This window comes from Thamnophis elegans, chromosome 3 (assembly GCF_009769535.1).
Source record: "Thamnophis elegans isolate rThaEle1 chromosome 3, rThaEle1.pri, whole genome shotgun sequence".
Lineage (NCBI taxonomy): Eukaryota > Metazoa > Chordata > Lepidosauria > Squamata > Colubridae > Thamnophis > Thamnophis elegans.
In genome coordinates this window covers 111953640-111977849 of record NC_045543.1, presented here as the reverse complement: position 1 = coordinate 111977849, position 24210 = coordinate 111953640, and the positions used below count along the sequence as shown (strand labels likewise).

The 24210-nt window shown below is 39.5% G+C and overlaps 1 protein-coding gene across 1 annotated transcript; it reads left to right on the top strand.

The window, feature by feature from the left end:
* Positions 1 to 567: 567 nt before the first annotated feature.
* CKMT2 (creatine kinase, mitochondrial 2) lies at positions 568 to 23950 on the top strand. Its single transcript, XM_032213945.1, has 9 exons — positions 568 to 746; positions 2421 to 2619; positions 6628 to 6723; positions 8035 to 8256; positions 9810 to 9895; positions 14859 to 14982; positions 16228 to 16362; positions 16564 to 16689; positions 22987 to 23950. Exons 1-9 carry the CDS (start codon positions 595 to 597, stop codon positions 23104 to 23106), a joined length of 1260 nt encoding a protein of 419 aa, XP_032069836.1. The 5' UTR covers positions 568 to 594; the 3' UTR covers positions 23107 to 23950.
* Positions 23951 to 24210: the final 260 nt, after the last annotated feature.

Here is a 24210-nt window from a genome sequence, read left to right as displayed (position 1 = left end):
ATATAACATGTCTGCTACAACGTCCTACTTGTCAATGACTACTTCAGCTTCAACCACAATAATACACAGGCAAACAATAGATACAAACTAAAGGTAAACAGCTCCAAACTCAATTGCAGAAAATATGACTTCAGCAACAGAGTGGTCAATGCCTGGAATACCCAACTCTGTGGTTACATACTTTACTTTAACTTTAAACTGTCTAGCGTGGACCTCACCTCTTTCCTAAGAGGTCTGTAAGGGGAGCGTACATAAGTGCACCAGCGTGCCAACCGCCCCTGTCCTATTGTCCCCATTTATTCGTACCCATTTCCTATGTCCATGTTTATACTTATACCTGTTATTTCATACATGTTTGACAAACTAAATGAAATAAATAAATAAATAACATTCCAATTACTTTCAGCTTTTCCATTGATCTATTTTTTTAAAATAATTGACTGCCATGAAAGAAGAGTCCTACAAAGGATGCAGTTTGACTGCATGAATATTGTGTTGTGTTTGTTCTACTGAGTATATATGTGCTTCTGATCACCCTGGTTTTCACTTTTTTTGACAGCAGGCATCTTTCAGAAAAAGTTTAGGTGAAAAGCAATGGCTAATACATTTGCACGTCTCCTGGTTGGTCGAAGAACTGCTGTTTTAGTTGCAACAGTCAGTACTGGAGCTGTGGCTACTGGATACTTTTTAAATCAGCAAAATGTGAAAGCTGAATCTTTTGGACATAAGAAATTATTTCCTCCCAGGTAATAATTTGATTCAGATATTTGAAAATACATTGGTCTGACAATCTTAAAATATCTGTTGAACATTCTCTACAGTAAGAAGGTTAAGGAAGAATATCCGTAATAAAGTTTTTTTAAAAAAAATTTTTTTAAAGAAAGTATAGCATATACAGTGACTAAGAAATTTGACAATGGATCAGAGGTGGTATTCAGCCCATTGTCTCCAGTTCGGGCGAACTGACAGTGGCAGGTGCGGGAGCTCTGCCCACCCATCTCAACATAATGCGCGAGCACTGCACATGGGCAGAAGGCTGTGCGCATGTGCAGACACGCGCTCACATTTGCGAACTGGTAAGGAAGGTTAGTGAATCCCACCTCTGCAATTGATGTAGAAAACCAGGAGGAAGGGAAAATATTTCCCAGAATGCAAAGGGAACTAGGAATATGGGAAATCTGGCATTCCAAAAGCCTTGCCAATAAAGTAATGGAGAAGAGCGAAATCTTAAATTGTTGCCAAATATCTCATTCATAAACTGAGGGGATACAAAGTCAAATAGAGAAAAATTAATATTGAGTATGAGGTAAAATGAATGGGAAAACAGAAGCTGAATTTAAAAAGTTGTTTCAGATTAGTGATTTGGCACAAATCCAATGCTACTATTATAAATTAAACCTATCGCGCTTTCTCTACAATATGCAGGTGTTATTAATATATGATTAGAAGAATCTCTTTATTTAGAAATATACTATTTAATTTCATAAGACCTACTATCTTACAAGTGTTTACAAGATTCTAATCTAAAACTTTAATAATAATTAACAGGTAATATTATTCATTTCAGTGATATCCCATTTTTCTCCAAGTGATATCTTTTATTTAATCTCTACAATAACTATATAAGATAGGTAAGATTGAGAGTGGCTAAATGGTTTGTTTTCACTGAATTAATTCATAATTGGTTGGCATAAAATAATTGGGCAACCTATTATTCTTCTGTTAAAATCTGATTTGTAATATTAGGATGCAAAATATCCATATCTGAATACCTAATCTGGTTGGGTTAGATCCGGGAAGACCCAGGTCCTAATAACATTCAGTCATAAGGCTAATTGAATCTTTTTGGGTCAGCCACTATGTACATACTGCAAGATTGGTGTGAAGATAAAATTTGGCAGGGGAAATGCCGTATAAAGCTTCCTTGTGTCCCTAGAAGAAAGATGGGATGGAAACGTCATAAAGAAATAAAATGTAAACAGACATAATAAAACTATACTTATTCATACCAGTTATTCCTTAAGTTCATGCATCTTGTTTTGGAAGTGAAAGAGAACCATACAAATATGTATTTTGAAGGTATTTTCCCCCTTTCCATCTACCCAAGTGCTGCCATTCTTGACTGAAACTAACTCTGCAGTTAGAAAACCAGCATACTCCAAAGTCATACTGTTAGATTTGTTTTTCTTACAAAACATAAATGCCCATTTGAGTTATCAGTCTTCTGCTGTTTTTCTCAAACTATCAAATTCATACATACAGACTACTTTTCATTCTTAAAGGCATCCAAGACTTCTAGAATATTTAAGGTGTTGATTGAATGCCTAGGCCACAGTTTCTATTGATGAAGTGATTGATGAAGTGAAGAGAAACAAGCATTTCCTGCTCAATACAAAAGCTTTACATTTCTTTGTACCCAGTGCAGACTACCCTGATCTTCGCAAACATAACAACTGCATGGCTGAATGCCTCACTCCAACAATCTATGCCAAATTGAGGGACAAGATGACTCCTGGTGGCTACACACTGGATCAGTGCATCCAAACTGGTGTTGATAATCCTGGACACCCTTTCATTAAAACAGTGGGCATGGTCGCAGGAGATGAAGAATCCTATGAGGTGAAACAGTTTGTATCATATAACATCTTCATTTACTTCATAAAAACATTAGAGAATTGATGCAGAAAACGAAAGGCTTAGACTTCTCAGGATACAGGAAAAGTTTATTTGGCAGCCAGGTTCAGAAAGCTAGGACGTAGCTAACATTGCAAATTCTGAACAACCTTCATTATCGAAGCACACGTCCTTATACATTCTCAAAAGCAGCGCAACAGGGAAATACTTAACTCCTTTCTTATTGGTTATTTTGGGGGGAAAGCCTTATAAGTAGATGGGGGTCTCACTTCTCCTTTTGTTCTTGAGACACAGGTATGGACTACGTGCACTGGTGGGATTCAAATAAATTAACAACCAGTTCTCTGCCCTAATGACCAGCTGGGTAGGTGTGGCTCAGTGGTCATGTGACTGGGTGGGTGTGGCCAACTCAACATCACTCATGTCGATGGGCACTTCGCCTTAGCTGTTACAATGTAAGAAGGGTTAACCAGAGAGGCAGTTTCTGTAAGCAGGGCAATAAAAATTAGGCTAGAAACAACCCCAGAATGTTTCCTTCCTGCCTTCCTTACAGGATTAGCCCTGTGAAGTGGGGAAAAAACAAAAGGAGATTTCTTCCAACAACCGGTTCTCCGAACTGCTTAGAAAGTTAACAATCGGTTCTCCCGAATAGGTGCGAACTGGCTGAATCCCACCACTGACTATGTGTCATTGACAGACTTTATTTGAACCTTGTGGTTTGAACTTTTGACATAGGGACATTGGCTAGAACATCTTGTGGTTAGAGGCTGATGACATTTCCTTGTCCCTTTAAGCAAGCTTCGAACTGTCCCTTTTATGCCACGTCTTCATTCTTATATTTTACTTCATATTTTATTCTACTTTAGAATGATGGATACATCGCACATAGGCAGGCTTTTAGGAAGACAAGGAGGTCAGCACAAAATTCAAGCCATAGGATTAATCCTGGTATTTTGTTTTTGTCCTTGGGGAAGTTTGCAGAAGTTTTTTTTTAAAATCTCTCTGGGTGAAATTTAGTGAAGAAATAAAAAAAAAAACATAAAAAGACATACTCTGCATAACCATGTCTTGGATAATAAAATGCAGCACAGAAGGCAACATGTATTGGCTTCCAGTAGCTGACTTGTCTGCTGAGCTTAAAATTGAGCCACCTTGTCAATGAAATGAAGTAAGAGCCTGTTGTAAAAGTATCCAGCTGCTCTCACATGAAAAATCAGCTATGTAAACAGTTACATCCACATTATTATGCATTTTCTATACACCATTAGAATGTTAAATAATGAACAACCAGTGTCCAAACCAAAAGCTGAGATTTCAACAACTTGATAATACAAGCATGTATCTGCATACTTAGTTTAACAGGAGACAGGATGAGGCATTTAGGGGTGGATTTCTGGTGACAGTTACGATGGTTTGGTGCGTGCACAATTTGTGATTTGCTCCGCACATGTGCGCAATAGCCTGTAAATAGGTCTGCACACGTGCAGAATATTACAAATGTTAAAAAAAAGATGTCGTGGTGACCGGGGAACCAGTTCGGGGGCATGGCAAGCATGCCATCCCTACCAGTTCAGCAACCCAGTTGCCATTTCCACTACCAGTTCCACCGAACTGGTGCAAACCGGGAGAAACCCACCACTGGAGGCATTGCAAAATCTAGATGGAAGTCTGTATGTAATATATATATATATATATATATACATATACATCATATACACATACATATACATATACATATACATATACATATACATATACATATACATATACATATACATATACATATACATATACATATACATATATTTAGTGTCACAACCCCTGGTAAACCCCAATTATGGGAGGAAGCTAACTGCTTCCATCATCTGTCAATCGGCTCGTCACATTATTTATCAGCACAAATAAACACACACACACACACACATATATATATATATATATATATATATATATATATATATATATATATATACACACACAGTATATATATGTATTTTTAATGAAGAATCCTCTTAAAATATTTATGCACTAATTTTCTAGGTCTAGAATAAGAAGAGTAAACTCTTATTTTATTTATTATCTTCCTATAATAACAGAATCCAACACTTTAGTGTTTGGCAGAATAAAATAAGCAGAGCCAACCCAGTGTCTCCTGGGTTTGCCTGAAGTATATAACAGCGTGATCAGATATAAGTTCTCTTTGCCAAAAACTCCATAGCAGGGCTTGCACTACTCCCCAGAAACAAGAGGAAATAAATAATTCCTGTAGATTTTCAAAGCAAATGTTTCCAAAGCTTTAGAGAAACTAGGAAAAGGTAGCAAACTTCTTTTTTGTGTTCCTCTATTTTTTTCTCCTTATTAAATCAATGCAATGGAAGAAAGAGGGGTCTCAAAATGCCTGGGAAGTTTATTAAACAATAAACTTTTCTCTGGCACATTGCAGCCCATTGTGCCCTGCCCTTTTTCATTTATTTCTTATTAAACTTGAACAAAGTAACCACAGGGAACAATCTTAAAATGTGATAATGGGTCTTTTGCTTTTTGCTTTTGTTTAGTAGTTCCAAGAACAACCTTGGAATCCTGTTTAGCAAATATCTTCCTTTCTGTTTAAGTATCCTCTGTGATATTTTAGGTAGGGAACACCAAAAGCATTTCTTAAACTAGTTTTTGACTCCAGATCTCTGCCCATTTTAAAAAATTATGGAGACCCCAAACAGCTTTTGTTTGTATGAATTATATTTATTAATATTAATTATATTAAAAATTTAAACTGATGCATTCTCTGCTTCTAACACTTCTCATGATTGTTTGATGGGATTTTAATAGTCTATGTGGTGTGTACCAAGGACCTGTGGGTAGCCAGAAGGACTGAGGCGGAGACAGGAATAAAAGGCTAACAAGTTTATTCCCTCAAAGTACAAGCTAACAGTTCAGAACCGGCTTAGAACAGGAATGCCGCCGCTGCTCGTTGGACAGCTCCCTATTTATGCGGGAGCTGTCAAACGATCAGCCAATCAGGTGTCGAATTGCTTCCCGCTTAAACTCTTTGTTTTGGCGGCTGCTCAGAACATAACACCATGCTTTCAGCATAGACTGACAAATAATTTTGATTTTGTGGCAGAATCTTGGAGGGGGGGAGGCTCCGAGGTCCCAGGCCCATATGGTCAATGGTTCAATATAGCATTCAGACTTCAAAGTGAAACCACCCAAGAATTTCCCTCCTTCCCCAAGTCTAGGTTCCTGCATCAATCACCTATCAGGGTGGTCAAAGCCTTCTTTTCCCAAAATGCTTGAAGCCAAAATTTAAATGAGGCTAGCTAATCAATGTAGGGATGCAGTGGCTCAGTGGCTAAGATGCTGAGGTTGTCGATCAGAAAGATCAGCAATTTGGCAGTTCAAATCCCTAGCATCCCAGCTTGTCCTAGCTTCTGCCACCCCAGCAGTTCGAAAGCACGTACAAATGTATGTAGAAAAATAGGAACCACCTTGGTGGAAAGGTAACAGCATTCCGTGTGCCTTTGCATTTAGTCACACCGGCTATATGACCATGGAGATGTCTTCGGACAACACTGACTTGTCAGCTTTGAAACGGAGATGAGCACTACCCCCTAGAGTCAGGAACGAGTAGCACATATGTGCGAGGGGAACCTTTACTTTACCTTTTAGCTAATCAACATATTGTAGAATTCTTGGAGCTGACATACCATAATATGCTTGAGGATCTTGTTCAGGAAGGCAAACTGGCATTTGTTAAAAATTATTCAAAACAAATCAGATTTAAAGAAGTACCAAGAAAGTTAAGCATATGTGTGATTGTTTTATATTATTGAGAATTTTGTGCACTTCTTCAGACTGATGTATGAGCACAGATAGCCTGAACAAAATAATTAACCTACAAAATAAATGATTAAGAAATAAAAAGAAATCACAAGGGGTGGGGGAACTAAATACAAAGTAAACAGGAGAAAATCATACCCTTTATTGTCTTGACAGGTATTTGCTGAGATTTTTGATCCTGTTATCAAAGTAAGACATAATGGCTATGACCCCAAACTAATGAAGCATCACACTGACTTGGATTCTTCAAAGGTAGGACCTAACTTAAGTCTTAAAGAAAAAAAAACCTGAAGACAAAACTGGTTTGAGAATAGTGGTAAAAGAATATTATAGTTGATAATAATATTTCAGTACTACCTTCTCAAAAACTATTTTGCGACAGCCAGAAGAATAGGACCAAGTGAAACATACCACAAGACAAACCAGATAAAACTCCCTTAACAAACTAACAAAAATGTGTGCTGCATTAAAACAACTATAGGATACTCAGCAAGTGTCCTCTTAGTGCTGCAAAGGGTATAACCCACATGCATTGTGTTTTTTATTTATCCCGCCATCTGCCCCAAAGCTGCTCTGGGATGAGAGGTAATTCATATGGGAGATATGGCATGCAGATCTTGCAGTTATACAAAGTATAGAAGTACTTTTGTTCTGGACAGTTACATACTTTTCTCAGGTTTAAAATGGGGAAAAAAAACACACCTTCCTAAATTTCTGACTGAAATGCTCATAGATTACACCTGCTTTATTTCCTAGATTTGTTCCCTTGCTTCCAAATCCAAAGCCAGTTTTCTCCATATTCCTGTCCAGCCATTTCAGGGCTTTTGTTCTGAGTTACAAATAATATTCGTATTTCAGATCTTAATTGGATAATATCTATTTTTACTCTGTGCTGTCAGATTTCTCCTAAGGACACTAGTATGGTATCATTTTAAATGTTGGGGATTACATGCAGAAAGTAGATGGGTCTATTACAGGCATGAAATCCTCTTACCTTTGCTACCGGTCTGGGCGGATGGGCGGAGTCTCCTGCAGCCCCCACTACTTTTTCGCCTGAACCGGGACGAACCGGCAGAATACCTCTGGTCTAGGATGAAAACTACATTTGTTTTAATTTAATTTACTTGAAGTGAATTAAATAAATATTCCCCATGTGTTTAGTGAGGAATATATATTTGTTTAATAATTTCTAAATTTTGTCACTTCGTTGTTACAATTTAACAGGAAAATTACAGCTAGGTAGTATTCAACCAAGTTCACTGCTGAAATAGAGCAGCCAGCAATTTTTTGATGAATAACTGAATGAAGCATTCAAATTTCTAATTTAGATGACTACATTTTCTTATCAAGAAAAGTTAACTAATGCTGTGTTTTTAAATTCAGAGTCAGGTGTTGTAAATCTACTTCTAGAGGCATTGTAATAACATTGCTAATCTTGGGACCACTGGCTGAAGTAGGGACTAGGGTTCTTGCTCACCAAAATATCTGGAGCCAATCCTGAGTATCTTTAGGTATAATTCACAACTGTCTCAATATATTTTCAAACTATTTGATTTTGGACAGATTGCCCAAGGACAATTCGATGAGCGCTATGTTTTATCCTCCCGTGTGCGCACGGGACGAAGTGTTCGTGGCCTGAGCCTCCCTCCCGCCTGCTCCAGGGCAGAGAGAAGAGCTGTTGAGAACGTTGTTGTCACTGCCTTGTCTGGGCTGAAACAAGACCTGGCTGGAAAATATTACAGCCTGACAACTATGTCTGACAAGGATCAACAACAGCTAATTGATGTAAGTCTAATGCCATACCTGGGACTTGAACATAGATAACAAGGCTAACAATGTGGAGAGTCTCTCTTGAAGAGATTACATGGACATGGGTATGAAGACATAGAACTAATTGTCCTTGCATTCTTCTGGGCCTTTCAGTTTCCCAGTTTTATTTATAATTCTGAGTTTTCTTGGGGCTCTCCAATGATTCTGCTTGGCTTTTCTGAGATCAACCAAGATTGGTTAAGCTGATTAGGTAAGAGAGTTACTCTTGGGCAGCCAGGGAGGGTTAATTTGGTTCTGATAGGATTAGACAAAGAACTGGCATTCACCCTGGTCATATCTAAAGGATCAGGAGAAAAAAGGGTACGGTCTCCATTTTGTTGGTTAGATTTATTTTCTTCATCACACAATATAACAAACTATTCCTTGCCGGTTGAATATCAACCAATCAACATTTTTCAGCTGGAATTGATTTTTCTTCCCCCTCATCACAACAGAAGCAAATTATGCATTCTGACAAGATCCAAGCAATAGCAATAACACTTAGACTTATATACCGCTTCATGGTGTTTTTACAGCCCTCTCTAAGTGATTTACAGAGTCAGCCTATTGACCCCAACAATCTGGGTCCTCATTTTACCCACCTCGGAAGGATAGAAGGCTGAGTCAACCTTGAGCTGGTGAGATTTGAACCGCTGAACTGAAGTTACCAGTCAGCTGAAGTAGCCTGCAGAACTGCATTCTAACCACTGTGCCACCTCGCTCAATATTAAACATACATGAATTTAACAGATCTCTTTTACTTGTGGAATTCTGGAAAGAATATCACATCCTCAAATAACTCTAGAAAGTATACAATAATTCATAATCCATTTATTTAAAAATGTGAATTGAAAATTTGAAATATATTTATGTGAAGGTCTGGGTAGAGTTAGGGTTAAAATAAATGTTTTTTAAAAAAATGCAAATATCCTGCACTCCTAGGAACACTTAGGAAATGTGTTAATGAACAGAGTTGTAAGTAAACATAAAACAAAACTGAGTTGTAATTGAGGACTAACTAGAAAGGAAGAACAGAATTAATCAGCAAAAGCAATATAAAAATGTTAGAATAAATTACTTTTTTATTTCTATTCTTATTTGAATAAGCCTCATGTCTGAAAAAAATCTTATTTGTGGGTATTGATTAACTAAATATTATGTAAAAGCTGTAGGTGTGACTCAAATCTTATTCTGTTATTCCTTATAGTTAATTTAACCCTAAGTAGAATTTAAATGTATTAAGCATAATTTAATTTAATTTTAAAATACTTTTAATACTTTAATCATTTCTTTCTATCTTAGCATATTACAATTCTTTACAACTAAAAACTACATGAAATTTACAACTTTAAACTACATGAAATTAAAAACATAGTCATATATATTGGAAACCCCATTTTTTATTTCCAGGGAGGAAAAACAAGTATTATTTTTCTGCACTCTTTACCTCTGTGAACTGATTCACCATTATAATTCAACTTTTTTCTTTTTTGTTCTTTCCCTCTGCCTTGAATTATGCTGGTTTCCAGGACCATTTCCTATTTGATAAGCCAGTTTCCCCTTTATTAACGTGTGCTGGAATGGCCCGTGACTGGCCAGATGCCAGAGGAATATGGTACGAAATGTGAGATGTGCACGTTTTCAATGTGAACAAATAAGTATACTAGTTTCTAACTCAGTTGCTACTATTCCTAATTCTGAGCATGTTTGGAATACACAGTCTCTTCTTCCAGTACATCATCTTTAAGCTTGCAGTAAGCAATATTTTGGTGGCCATGAGTTACTTTTGACCAGCTGCCAGATATTTGGATTGGTGATGTGAGAAGGTAGAATTCAGGAATGTTGGTTTTGTTTTGTTTTTTGAATAGATGAGTATTCCAGATCTTACATTACAATGTCTCATTCTTTCTCTGACCATCAATAATGCTCAGAGAGAACACCAAGGACCACCAAAAAGAATGTTTTTAGGGCTGTCCATGACCCTGGGCCTATTTTTTTTAAATTAAAAACATCTGTGATCAAAGATGTAACAATAACAAGAAAAGAAATTAGGGATTTGGACCCTTTTCTTTGCTTCTATTCTTAATTGTCATAAAATAGCTAATAAAGTCCATAGATATATTCTGGAGCATGATTTCAATACTTTGCTTGCACTAATGCATGTGTGTGTGGCTACATATATATAGAGAGAGAGATGCCAAAGGAATGCAATTATCTCTCTTTTTTGTTTTTTGCTTTCTTTAATAAAAGAAGTAAAATTGCTTTCTTTAATGAAACAGTTTTGAACAGGTGAACTATTTTATACTTTTTAATTTCTCAATGTAAAAAAGGTTCTACCAATATTAGTACAAAGGATATTACCAGTCTGGTTTTTAAGGAAAGTCCAAAAGCATGTTGCTCAAGAAACCTTAAGGAGGGATAAGTTATTTAAATTAAAAGCAGTTCTGTTGCCTTTGTTTTAGAAATTTGGTACAACAAAAACACTATAAAGTGTTAATGCAAGCAACCAGGTCAGTGCGGCTCATTAACAATTTCCATCAGGTAAAATCAGTTGCCTCTAGTCTATCCTGATTTGGACTTCAAACTGGGACAGATCACAAAATATAAATTTAACAATTAATGGTTCTGCTTATTCTTCCAAAGAAAGTAGACAGATATGTAGTGAGATGATGTCTATCACCTCTTCATTTTTCTCTTGCCCTTTTTGGAAACTAAATTGATCAGGACAGGATCCATGTTTAACATGTGATCAATATGTGTTCCCTTTGCCTAAAGAAGGCAGTAATAAATCCTTTATTGGCGAAAAGCGTTTTTACCCTAGGAGTATATAAAATGCTCCTTTTCTGGAAAAATGATTAGAAAAATGATTATGGCCTCTTAGCTCCAGATGTGTCTGAATAATACTGAATAATATTGACTTTCTAGATTCACTTTAACCAGGCTAGGATCTTGTGTTGAAATTATTTGGTAATTTCATTATTTTGTAGACTTCCTGTGTTGAAAATGGGGTGAGGGAGTACAACTCTACTAATTTTCCTGGGTCTCTGGTTGTTTTTAGTACCATCAACCATAATATCTTCCTGGGTTGTCTGGTGAGATTGAACCCTGGGCATCATATTAACATTGTCTAGTCAACCTATCAGGCTGTGTCTAGAAGGTAGTGCTGGTAAAATGTTGTTCAACATTTTCATGAAACTGTAGAGGGAACTTCATGCTAATGTCTCCTAGCTCTATTGTTCCTTATTATTTACTTCACATTGCCTAATCCCGATAATGGGCTATATGATAAATCATCTGAAATTAAATCCAGAAAAGTATTGTTGGTTGATGAAAACTGGACTTGGATATTGTTGTTCCTGCAGTTTTGGATGGGGCTACTATTTTCTGTCAAACAAAAGGAGGTTTTGACAATTTTCTTTTTCCTCCCACTCTTACTGCATTTGCTGGGGGCAGCTATGAAGCTAAGAACTACCTTTGCACAGTCATTTCTATTGCACTAGGCAGTGATGGCAAACCATTTTGTAAACGCATGCCAAAATTGTGTCCAGGAAAATTTTCTTATGAATTGTGTCACTGAATTGTCTTCAGGAAATCTTCCGGAGCCCAGGGAGGGCAAAAAACAGGCCCGACAGGCCAACAGGAAGTTCGTAAATGAACCCGATCCTCCGGAAGGCTGAAAATCAGCTGGCTGGCATGTGCATGGGTGCTGGAGCTGACGGCTCATGTTCTGGCAGATATGGCTCCGCATGCCACCTGTGGTATGCGTGCCATAGGTTTGCCATCATGGCACTAGGCTTTTTCTTCTTAATCAGTAGGATCTGGTGCAATGTCATAGTTATTGCAGTGTAGTCCATTGAAGGTAATTGCACTATGCTATAGGGTTTAGGACTGAAGTTAGTCTAATGTTGTTTTACTTTTTTTATTTCACTGATCTCACTTTCAGCTACCCAGGATTGTTATTTATAAGATGGACAACCATGTTATTCTTTAAAATTAAAATAAACTGCATAGATATACAACTGTAGAATTTGAGGGACTTTCTGCTGCATGCAAGGTACAAAGTTTATACGATGCTTGCACAAAACAACCTGTATTAATTGGCCAACTGCTTTTTTTCTTCTTTTGTCCAATATTTCCAGTTCTTAGAGACTGTCTCACATGTCCCTGCAATTTTCTTGGCAAGGTTTTTCAGAAGTATTTTGCCATTGCCTCCTTTCCTAAGAGAAAATGACTGGGGCCAAGGTCACCCAGCTGGCTTTGTGCCTAGGTTGAGATGAGAACTCAGGGTCCCCCAGTTTCTAGCCTAATGCCTTCATTGCTACAAAAGGCTGACTCTCACCAACTGTTTCCTCCTAAATAAGACAGCCCCCCCCCAATAAGCACTTGGCCGTATTTTCAGGGAGATCATCTTATTTTTGAGGTGCAGGAGGCAGTGAACGTGGTCACCTCATGGTTGCTGCTGCGTTGCAATATTTTTGGGGAGGGCTTATTTTCAGGGGAGGGCTTATTTTAACACATGCACTCAATTGCCAGATTGGGCTTATTATCCAGGGAGGTCTTATTTTCAGGGAAAGAGGGTAGCCTTTGTTTAATGAATTTATTTTGATTGAGCTTTTAAGCCTTAAGCAACTTAGGATCTGACTATCCAAATTTCTACTTCATATGCCGCAAAACTGTCTTATTGTTAAGACCTGCCCAAGAGGTTCTTTTGAAGATGCTGCTACTGTCAGACATTTCCTTTAATCCTGTTACTTCCAGGCTTGGCAGCTTCATTCGCCCCCTGCCCCAATATTTATAAAATCTGCCAAGACACATCATTTTCTTCAAAGGATTGTTACATGATTTTATTTATTTACTGTTAGTTTCAATTTATATTTTAAACCTCTTTATGTTCTAGTTTCATTTCTAAAACTTTTAAGCTGCCTCAAATGCTCACTAGATCAGACAAGCTGGGTATAAATCAAATACATAGTAAATTAATTAGTCCCAGCTGCCCTGGAGAGAGAATTTAAGAGAAGTTTTTCTTTTGCCTTACAGTACTGAACTGTACTGAACGCTGGCAGGGAATGCCAAAGACATTTCTATACCAACCCTCTGTAACAAGACTAGCAGCAACAAGCAGATCGTGTGTGAAGTCGACTGAGACTAAAGTGCTGCTAAAGCAGGCGGGATGTCAGAATGTGTGGGCAGAACAGGCAGGCAGAAAACACTCCAAGTCTCAAAGGTGCCAGCTGATGAACCATCTTCAGCCATTGAAAATGCAACCTTGGACTTTGAATTAGAAATCTTAACAGTGGTGCAGTTTATCTTGGTAGAATGAAATAGAAAGGAGGGGGGGGGAATATCTAGCCTCTGTTTTATTACATTCAATGGGATACCGTCACTTGTCTGCTTCATCAAGTTTTAAATCATCTTAAAGATAAACATAATAAACAAATGTTCCCCCTTAACTCAGTTTTTCCTTGCACGGTTACATGATAATCTCCATTATTTTAATCCTTATTCTCTAATGTGTGCTACTCAGCCTGTTACAAATAATAAGGTTAATACCTAAAAATCTTGTGTTCATACCTTTTTCATATTACATAATTATTCTGTCACTCCTGCTATTAAAAAGTTCCTGTAATCCCTGCTTTGCCACATCCAAGTTGATGGCACTCCAATACTCTGACAATACTTTTTGCAATTCCCATTAAAGGATCTTTTAAGGGGTTTTAAGAGAGCAACTGTTATTTTGTTGTGCAAAATTAATATTACTCTCTAGTAGAGAAGGAACAACTTTTCAAAGAAGGTCTCAGGCATTATCTGGTGCAATGTTTCGCAACCTTGACAACTTTAAGATGTGTGGAATTAAATTCCCAGGATTCCTCAGCCATATTCTGACAGTTTTGGGATTTGAAGTCTGCACATTTAAGGTTGCCAACCCTGAGAAACACTGTTAGTTTTGTGCTGCCATCAATACCTGGATTATTTAAAGAGAATGGGCAGAATGCAGAAGACACTTTTCTCAGACAACACACTTTTTTTGACCTGGATGCTGTTATACTTTGCAGTAGGGCCCTCTCTTCTGATAAATTTGTATTTCACTGGCATTTCCTCCATTTCTGTACCAGTTACTCCTTGTATTTTTCAACAAACAAGTCAGTTTAGAGAAAATTTAGATAAAGATGATGTATCTCCCATCAATCCTATTTCATAACATTTTAAACTTGAGAGGCAGATTCATCTTCTTCCAGTCAAAAAGCGCTTCCATGCTTTCCCATTTTCAGTTCCCATAGCAGCATAAGCCTCATGTTGCCTTTGTTTCAAAATGTTCTAATACGGCAGCAGTTCACTACCAGTAGGATTAGAGCTGTAAGAGCTGTAGAGCTTTGGAAATTTGGGATTGTGTGGTTGATAGTCAAGAAAGGAATGTAGCTTTGGGGAGCTTGAGTTACTCTTATTTTTGATGCCACCATGAAGTCCCAACGTGATAAATAACAAAAGGGAAAGGTAAAATGAAAGGACCAGCATATGTGATGATGCTTTTGAAGTTTTTTGTGACCAGAACACTAATGAATTGTGCATTTCTCAATCAGGCACAACAATGATAAAACATTCCTCATCTGGATCAATGAAGAGGATCACATTAGGGTGATCTCCATGGAAAAAGGTGGCAACATGAAGCGGGTTTTTGAAAGATTTTGTCGTGGATTGATAGAGGTGGATGCTTTTCTTTGACTGTTAAAAATGTATTTTTGGATTTTAATATAAGAGCCATTTGTGCTTTTATGTTATTGCTGCTAATTTTTCTTTTTATTGTATGTGATATCGTTTGAGTAAAGCAGAATCCTATAGTAGCAGAGTTAGGGCCCTTTAAACTAAAGTGAGGTAATTGGGACAAGAAGCAACGTAGGGAGGAAGGAAACGTAGGAGCTATTTCTTCAATTTATTGCCTTTTTTTTAGAATAAGGCAGTAGGTACCACACAGCCTGTACTGCGTTCTATAAATCAACTTGTTTCTCTCAAGTTGGAAGGGATGAGTGACTTTGCTGTTGTTAAGCAAGTAAGACTTGATACTCACTCAAATCAAGTGGAATAGAACTCGGGCAAAAATGTCAGACACCAGTTCTTCAACTAAAGTAAAGGTGTCAAACTCGCAGCCTGCGGGCCAAATTGGTCACATCCTGGCCATGCCCACCCCCGTTTTAGCAAAGAGGGAAAAGTTGTGATACATCACATGCAGGGGTAGGTTTCTGCTAGCATTACTGCCAGTTCGGTGTGCGCAGGATATTAATTACAACAATTATTTTAATATGTATATAGGTTTAAATTGTGACTGAACCAGATTTTAGTTTAATAGGAGGCAGGGTTTGAAGTTTTACAAAGCACAAGTGGCAAGAATTGTGTTAAAATGGCCTCCACCTCTGCTTGCAATAAAAACAACTTTTCTAACATGCTGCTTAAAACAAAATATACCGTATAATTTTTAAATATGTGCCCTTTGATTAGGTTAATTGTCATAAGCAAATTAACCATTTATTGTATTAAATGATGAGCTAAAATTCATAAAATGGCAACAGATTTTATTAAGTAAGACTATAGCTAGAATAACTGAAAATGCCCTGATCAGTTTCTCAGCTGTGATAAAGCTTTAAACAGCCGAGAAATCAAGATTATAAATTTTAGCACCCTTATCTCTAAATGGAAGCTCTGACTAAAATCAGTAATGTTGTCCTCGAAACGGAAACATGTAGCGTGAAGATCTAATATAGGGTTCTATCTGGCCTCTGAAACTCTATGCTTTACAGATTTATTTGATAGATAAAATATTCTTATTCTATTTGAAGCAGACTGTTGAAGCTTGTGGATTTGACAAACAACAGTCTGGATATAGACAACTAGTACTGTGCACAGATGGCATGTTAATATGCTATGGTGATTCATTGAATTTTATTTCCTTTCCAGGTTGAGAGGTTAATTAGAGAACAAGGATGGGAATTTATGTGGAATGAACACTTAGGATTCGTCTTGACCTGTCCATCTAATCTAGGAACTGGGTTACGTGCAGGAGTTCATGTTAAACTTCCAAAACTTAGCAAAGTATGTAAGCAATTTATATGACTCCTAAACATAAAACAATCTTTTGTGATGCCTGTAAAATCAATCCAACAAAGTAAAACAGTGGTGATGTACCTCCTTCCTCTAAATGGTTTGATTAGATTAACAAGTGTTTACAAACATGCATGTTGTAAAAAAAGGCTCCATATTTTTGTTTTCAAGAAATTGTCCCTTATATTGTAGGATCCCAGATTTTCAAAGATCCTGGAAAATCTGAGACTTCAGAAGCGTGGCACAGGTGGAGTTGACACAGCGGCTGTAGCAGATGTGTATGATATTTCCAACCTAGATCGCATGGGCCGATCAGAGGTAAGTTTCTGCCTAGTTTTTTTTTTAAATAGGGCCCAACACCGAAGAGAAACAATTATTTGCCTAAATGTCTAAATGTCTATGGATTCTCAGTCATCCAGGTCACAGTTGTCCCAAAAGTGCTTTTTCAAGAGGCAACTGGACTCTTTGGTTTTTCTTTGAAGATATTTCACTTTTCATCCAAGAAGCTTCTTCAGCTCTCACTGGATGGTGGGGAATTTTGGACAGAAAGGACTGCTGGTTTGAAAGAGGAGTCAAAGAGGCCATATGCGTCCAAATTGAATAGCCCTCTTTCAACAGAGGCTGGGGGGGATAGGACATCCTCTACCTCCAGTCTACAACCCAGTCCTTTCAACAGTTCCAAGAAGCCTCCACACCCATTCGCACCACTCAGGTGATCCTGACAACACAGATAAACCTCCAGGTGGCTTAATGACTCGCTAAAAGAATGCAAATGACTAGCTGTCTGCAAGGAGTATAATTCCCCAAACTCCAGTCAGAGCTGAAGAGATAGTGTCAGCTTCTGCTTTGCTGTTGCTTCAGCTGCCATGAAACGGGGAGGGAGGGCATGGTATTTGGGTGGGGTTACTCGATGTGCTGGAGGAATGTTCTGGAGTTCACTGGATGGTCAGACTACGCATGCGTGGGTGTTTCCCGCCTGGACTAACGGCACCGACATTCCATCTTCGTGATGCCTTTTGAAGTTATCTCATACCTGACACTTGAAGGACTTATGATTGGACTAGGCCTATGATGCCAGGGGGTGTGGAATGGGCTATTCTATATATCAACTGCTTTCGCGCCTAATTAGGTATTTTTAGGTATTTTTTTTTAGGTATTTTATTAAAATTTATAGGCCGCCCTTTTCCCTGAGGGGACTCAGGGCGGCTTACAGCCATTAGGGAGGGGGTACAATACACAATAAACGATATAAAAACAAGATAAGTAGTAAAAACACAACATGCATTCTACATTCAACACTCGGGTGGGGCAAATTAAGGACTTATCCCAAGGCCTGTTGGGAGAGCCAGGTCTTGAGGGCTGCGCGGAAGGCCTGGACGGTGGTGAGGGTGCGTATCTCGACGGGGAGATCGTTCCACAGGGTCGGAGCTGCAACAGAAAAGGCTCTCCTCCATGTAATCGCCAGTCGACATTGACTGGCGGATGGAATTCGGAGGAGGCCCAGTCTGTGCGATCAAATCGGTCGGAGGGAGGTAATCGGCAGAAGGCGGTCTCTCAAGTACCCAGATCCACTACCATGGAGTGCTTTAAAGGTGGTCATCAGTACCCTGAAGCGCACCCGGAGATCGACAGGTAGCCAGTGCAGCTCGCGGAGGATGGGTGTAACGTGGGCGAACCGCGGTGCGCCCACTATCACTCGCGCGGCTGCATTCTGGACTAACTGCAGTCGCCGGATGCACTTCAGGGGCAGCCCCATGTAGAGCACATTGCAGTATTCCAGCCTAGAGATCACAAGGGCTCGAGTGACTGTTGTGAGAGCCTCCCGATTCAGGTAGGGTCATAACTGGCGGACCAGGCGAACCTGGGCAAATGCCCCCCTGGTCACAGCCGACAGGTGATGATCGAGAGTCAGCTGTGGATCCAGGAGGACTCCTAAGTTACGAACCCTATCTGAGGGGTATAAAATTTGACCCCCCAGCCTGATAGATGGAACATTAGCCAAATTGTTGGGAGGGAAACACAACAGCCACTCGGTCTTGTCCGGGTTGAGTACCAGTTTGTTAGCGCTCATCCAGTTCCTAACGGCCTCCAGACCCTGGTTCATCACATCCACCGCTTCATTGAGTTGGCACGGGGCGGACAGATACAATTGCGTATCGTCCGCATATTGATGGTATTTTATCCCGTGCCTCCGAATGATCTCGCCCAGCGGTTTCATGTATATGTTAAATAGTAGGGGGGATAAGACCGAGCCCTGCGGCACCCCATATTTTAGGGGCCTCAGGGACGATCTCTGCACCCCCACCAACACCGACTGCGACCTGTCCGAGAGGTAGGAGGAGAACCACTGCAAAACAGTGCCTCCCACCCCCACCTCCCGCAGTCGTCGCAGAAGGATACCATGGTCGATGGTATCGAAAGCCGCCAAGAGGTCAAGGAGAACCAGGATGGACGCATGGCCTCCATCTCTGGCCCTCCAGAGATCATCGGTCAATGCGACCAAAGCGGTTTCTGTGCTGTAACCGGGTCTGAAGCCGGACTGGAAGGGGTCAAGGTAGCTAGCTTCATCCAAGGCCCGTTGAAGCTGGAAGGCCACCACCTTCTCAACAACCTTCCCAACAAAGGGAAGGTTGGAGACAGGACGGTAGTTATTTAAAATGGCTGGATCCAAGGATGGTTTCTTCAGGAGGGGTCTCACCACCGCCGTTTTTAGTGCGGCGGGGAAGTGCCCCCCCCCGAAGGGAGGCAGTTACGACCGCCTGGATCCAGCCACGTGTCACCTCACTGCTGTTGGCAACCAGCCAGGAGGGACACGGGTCCAGAATGCAGGTGGAGGCACTCACAGCTCGAATGGCCTTGTCCACATCCCCAGAGGCAACATCCTGAAACTCAACCCAGAGATGGTTTGCCAAGTGATCCTCTTGTGTCCCGGCTGGATCTGCTGCGGTGGAGTCCAAGTCCGACCGAAACCGAGCAACTTTGTCCGCTAAGAATTGGGCATAATCCTCAGCTCTACCCTGCAAGGGTTCCCCCGTATCCCTCCTATTTAGGAGGGAACGGGTTATCCTAAACAGGGCGGCTGGGCGGGACTCAGCGGACGCAACCAAGGTGGCAATATGAGATCTTTTTGCTGCCCTAAGTGCCCTGATGTAATCCTTGGTGCAGGTTGTTAATAGTGCTCGGTTCGACTCGGACTTATCGGACCTCCACAAGTGCTCTAGGCGTCTCCTCCGGCGCTTCTTCTCCCGGAGCTCCTCGGTGAACCAAGGAGGTCTCCGGGATCCGCTGACCCGGAGGGGCCGTAGTGGCGCAATCCGGTCAAGAGACTCCGATGCCGCCGAATACCAGGCAGCAGCCAGAGTCTCCGCCGAACTGTGGGCGAGAGTATCGGGAATAACCCCAAGCTCCGTCTGGAACCTCAAGGGGTCCATCAGTCGCCTGGGGTGGAACCACCTGGTCGGTTCCTCCTCCCTACGGTGGGGGTTTGGCCTCCGGAAGTCAAGCCTCAGTAGGCAATGGTCTGACCACGACAGGGGTATGGTATCATTTCCCCTCAGACCAAGATCACACATCCACTGCTCCGAGAGAAATACGAGGTCGAGCATGTGACCCGCTGAGTGGGTTGGGCCTCGAATTACCTGGGTCAAGCCCATGGCTGTCATGGAAGCCATGAACTCCTGCGCCCCATCAGAGTGTTCACCGAGCGATGGCAAATTGAAGTCCCCCAGAACCATAAGCCTGGGGAACTCAATTGCCAGCTCGGCTACTGACTCGAGGAGCGAGGGGAGGGCTGCTGCAACGCAGTTGGGAGGCAGGTACGTTAGCAGCAATTAATCAGACTTCGCTATGCAACCGCTCTTTAACCATTTTTAATTAGTAAAAGTACATTTGATTTTCCACGTATGGAGTCTCATGGTCTTTCTTTCCTAATTATTAAATGGAGAGGTGCTGAAAGATAGGAAGCAAAATGTTTTCAAAGAAAAACCAGAAAGTCTTGAAAAAGCGCCTTTGGGGCTAAGTGTCTGAAAGTATTTGCCATATCAACAATATATTCGCTTATTTGAGGGACAATCCCTACCCAACTCAGTGACTTCTGAGCTGGCCCTGAGTGTGTGTGTGTGATGAAGCTTGTGTCTTAGCTTTGCTTTCTATGATACTCCAGCAGGTGTATATATTATTTTTGCTTTATTTGTAACAACCTGCATACAGTTTTATTCATTTTAAAGTTGTGTGCCATTCAGAGTTGTGTATATCAGATAGGCGGCGATATAAATAAATAAAAGAAATAAATATGTTAACATATGTGTGGATAATATTAGGGAAAATAAAATCACGAAAGGCTGTAATTTTTTGTATGATATTTGAAAAAGTATATAAATGTGATTAACTGAATCTATTCATCGCAAAAGGGAGTTTCAATGCCCACAATTCTACTATTCGGTGGTTGTTCCTAACTTTCTATTCTGTATCTCTAACACATTTGTTTATTGCTGACCTCTAAATTTCTTTTGTCTTAAATCCTACGTACCTTGATTGTCATTCTCCATAGAGCAATACTCCTTCATAATTCCAACTGTTTTCAAATATTTTTTTACTTTCTGGATTCTATTTCTCTTCTGTCCAAGTCTGTTTCTCCACCTTTCCACTCATGTGTTCCCAGCTGGGCTTCCTGGCTCTTCTCTTGTTTCAAATCTTTGATTCAGATTATGGAAACGGCTAGAAGAACTTTTTCCTCATGCCAGTCTCAGGCAAAGAAGAACTAGGGCCTCTTGTGTCCTAGTTTGCACTATCCCTGTTTCTTTGATTCTGTTTATTTCCCCAGGCAGACATCTTCCCCAATCTTCCCCTACCTGATTGATTGGGAGCTGATGTTTGATTGGCAGATGGATCATCTTATCTCGGGAGAAGGAAGAAAGAAGGAAAAGGCCATGGGGCTTATAGGTTCTCTAGTAGCCTATCCTTCTCGGCCTTTTGGCTAAGATCAAGTGTAGTAGCCTATCCTTCCACAAAAATGATTTTAAAAATCAGAAGTGAAAAACACACTGTATTAGTTTTTATGATGCATAAAAAGATCTTGAAAAAATATACTTTACACCCTTTCATTTATTTAACATATATGCCATTTTCCTCATAGGCTACAGTCACAAAAAATATACAAAAAATCTTTCTCCAAACAGAGGAAAGGGCCAGAATCAGAGATATGTGAAAACCCTTATTCAGCTAATGAAATTTGGTCTGTATTTACCCATTAGAGGGACGGAAAATAACGTATAATTAAACCATGGGTGATGATGGCCAGCTGTATAATTAAACATCCATATGCAGTATTACTACATGGAATAATATTTATTTATATTTATCGTCCCTTTGGAACGAGCTCCCCGCAGAGATTCGGACCCTCACCTCTCTCCAGGCCTTCCGATAAGCCGTTAAAACATGGCTGTGTCGGCAGGCCTGGGGTCGATGAGTTCCCTTCCCCTCTCGAATCGTGTGGCTGTTGGTTGTTTTAAATGCCCTGTACTTTTTGTTGTACTTTTTGTGTTTCCCTTCCCCTCCTTGGGTTTGTGCGCCGCCCTGAGTCCCGCCGGGAATAGGGCGGCATATAAATAAAATGAACCTTGAACCTTGAACCTATTCCAAGTAGGACAACCGATTAGGCAAAACTAAGTGTAGAATTACAACTAGAATGGAATATTTCTGCTCTTAATTGTAAGGTTTTCCAGTGCTGTTAATTCTTTACCCTTTTAATTACTCCTATTTTAAGGACCACTGCTCCAAATAAAGATGAATATTAGTGTTCCAGTGTCTTTTTAAAAACTATACCACCTCTTATCTATGCCCTCAACTCAAATAAGCAAATTTTGGGCAGAGGTACCCCTTCATCCTCATTCACCAGACCTCAGTGACACACGCCAGGCCCCCCCACTCCTCCAATATCAAATGATGGAGGAGGAAGTTCTTACTACTAATGAACTTGGCATTTAACAGAACCAATAAAAATTGGTTAGCACTCAGGACCTCAAGTTGGAACAGAGAAGCTGGAAAATGGGCACTGATCTCCTCTCCTCCTTCCCCTGTTAAGGCTCCCCCTCCCCATTGTATTCTCTTCAAAATACAGAAAGGTTTCCATATTTATACCACCTTTCCTGGGATTTTTTCTGCTGATGACAGAAAAAAACCAGCATTTTCACATATAAAAACTGTGTTAATCTAGCATTTCCACAATTTTGGGTTTTTAAAAGACAAAAGAAAGGACTACATGGTATTACCATGTAAAGGCTTTATCTGAAGGGCAAGCTACACACATTTTTTTAAAGTTGTAGATTAAACCTTTCTAGATTTAACCATTTTGCATTATAGGTGTATGCTTGCACTTTTCTTTCATGTTCTAACTTAGTTTTCTTCCACGTGGCCAATTTCAACACACATAGTATGTCAAAATGACAAGAGATGGATTATTCACAATACACCTTTCTCCTAGAACTAAGAAATGGCATAGTCTAGGAAGAATTGTAAAATATAATTTACTGAAGATATAATAAACTTTGTGGTAAATAATCATCAATATCTTATAGCTTCGTAATCTAATATCAGAAACCTTTACTTTTATTTCAGGTGGAACTTGTCCAGTTAGTCATTGATGGTGTGAACTATATGGTTGAGTGTGAAAAGAAACTAGAGAGAGGTCAAGACATCAAGATACCACCACCACTGCCTCAGTTTGGCAAGAAATAAGACTGTTTCTAGTGATTATCATCTGAATGGAAATATGTCTTGCAGGCTGCCTATATATTCTGTGTTCTTTTATAATATTAAAGAAAAATATGGATAACATTTTCCTCAAATAGGTACCTATTAATCAGGGTGTGGTACAGAGTTGCTGAGAAGACGACAAGAACGTAAGATATGGAAATGTGCAGAATAAAAAAGGTTGTAAACAACATTGCTGAAGAGGAGGGTTGCATTTGAAGATTAGTAGTCCTGGAGCATTTCCCTGGGACAATTTAATTTGTTTTAAAGCATACATAAAGCAATCTCATTTCCTTTCTTTTCCTTTTCTTTCTCCAACTATTTCTTCCAATGTCCTCCTTCCATTTATTTTGTTCACATTTTCTTCTTTCCTTAATTCTTCCTCTTACCCATTCTTTTTTTCTTTTTTCCCCCCTTTCTGTTTCTGGACATCAATATGCTTGAGAGAGTGTAGTCTGTGCATATGAATTTAAATGGTTGTTATATATAAGTGGGAGCCAAATGTTAAAAGTAAAGTACTAGTTATTACAAGCAATGCATTTTACTTTACATTTTGGTTATTAATGATTTTATTGATTCCTGGCAGACTCATAGACACACATGCATACACATATTCAAAATGCGACATATGCACACATTTATGTAACTGTGGGTGGATGGGAGCAATTCCAAGATTGGTTTCAGATGGTGATGGCAACCCTTGACTGGCAAGATGAAGAATTTTTTATTTTTTCTTCCTCTGTACACTTCCTTTGAGTAGGGAAAAAGTATGTTAAATGTTGTTTTCATTTTAGATAAGAACAAATTAATGTAATATATTATTATATGTAAAATTAGATCTTAGTGGCATGTTAAATAAATACATTCTGATGCCTCAGATGCTACATATCTTTTTAATTCGTTTTTAAAAGGACATGCGTTATTCACATAGACAATCCTATGGCTTTGGCACAAGGATATTATGCCAGCCTCACACTTGTTAGATTCCCAGAGAGCAGAAACAGGGATGAGGCAGCTATGTCACAGTACCCAATGGCAATGTCACTAGTCATTAATAACAGCAATTCCAGTTATGTTCCCTCATGGAGT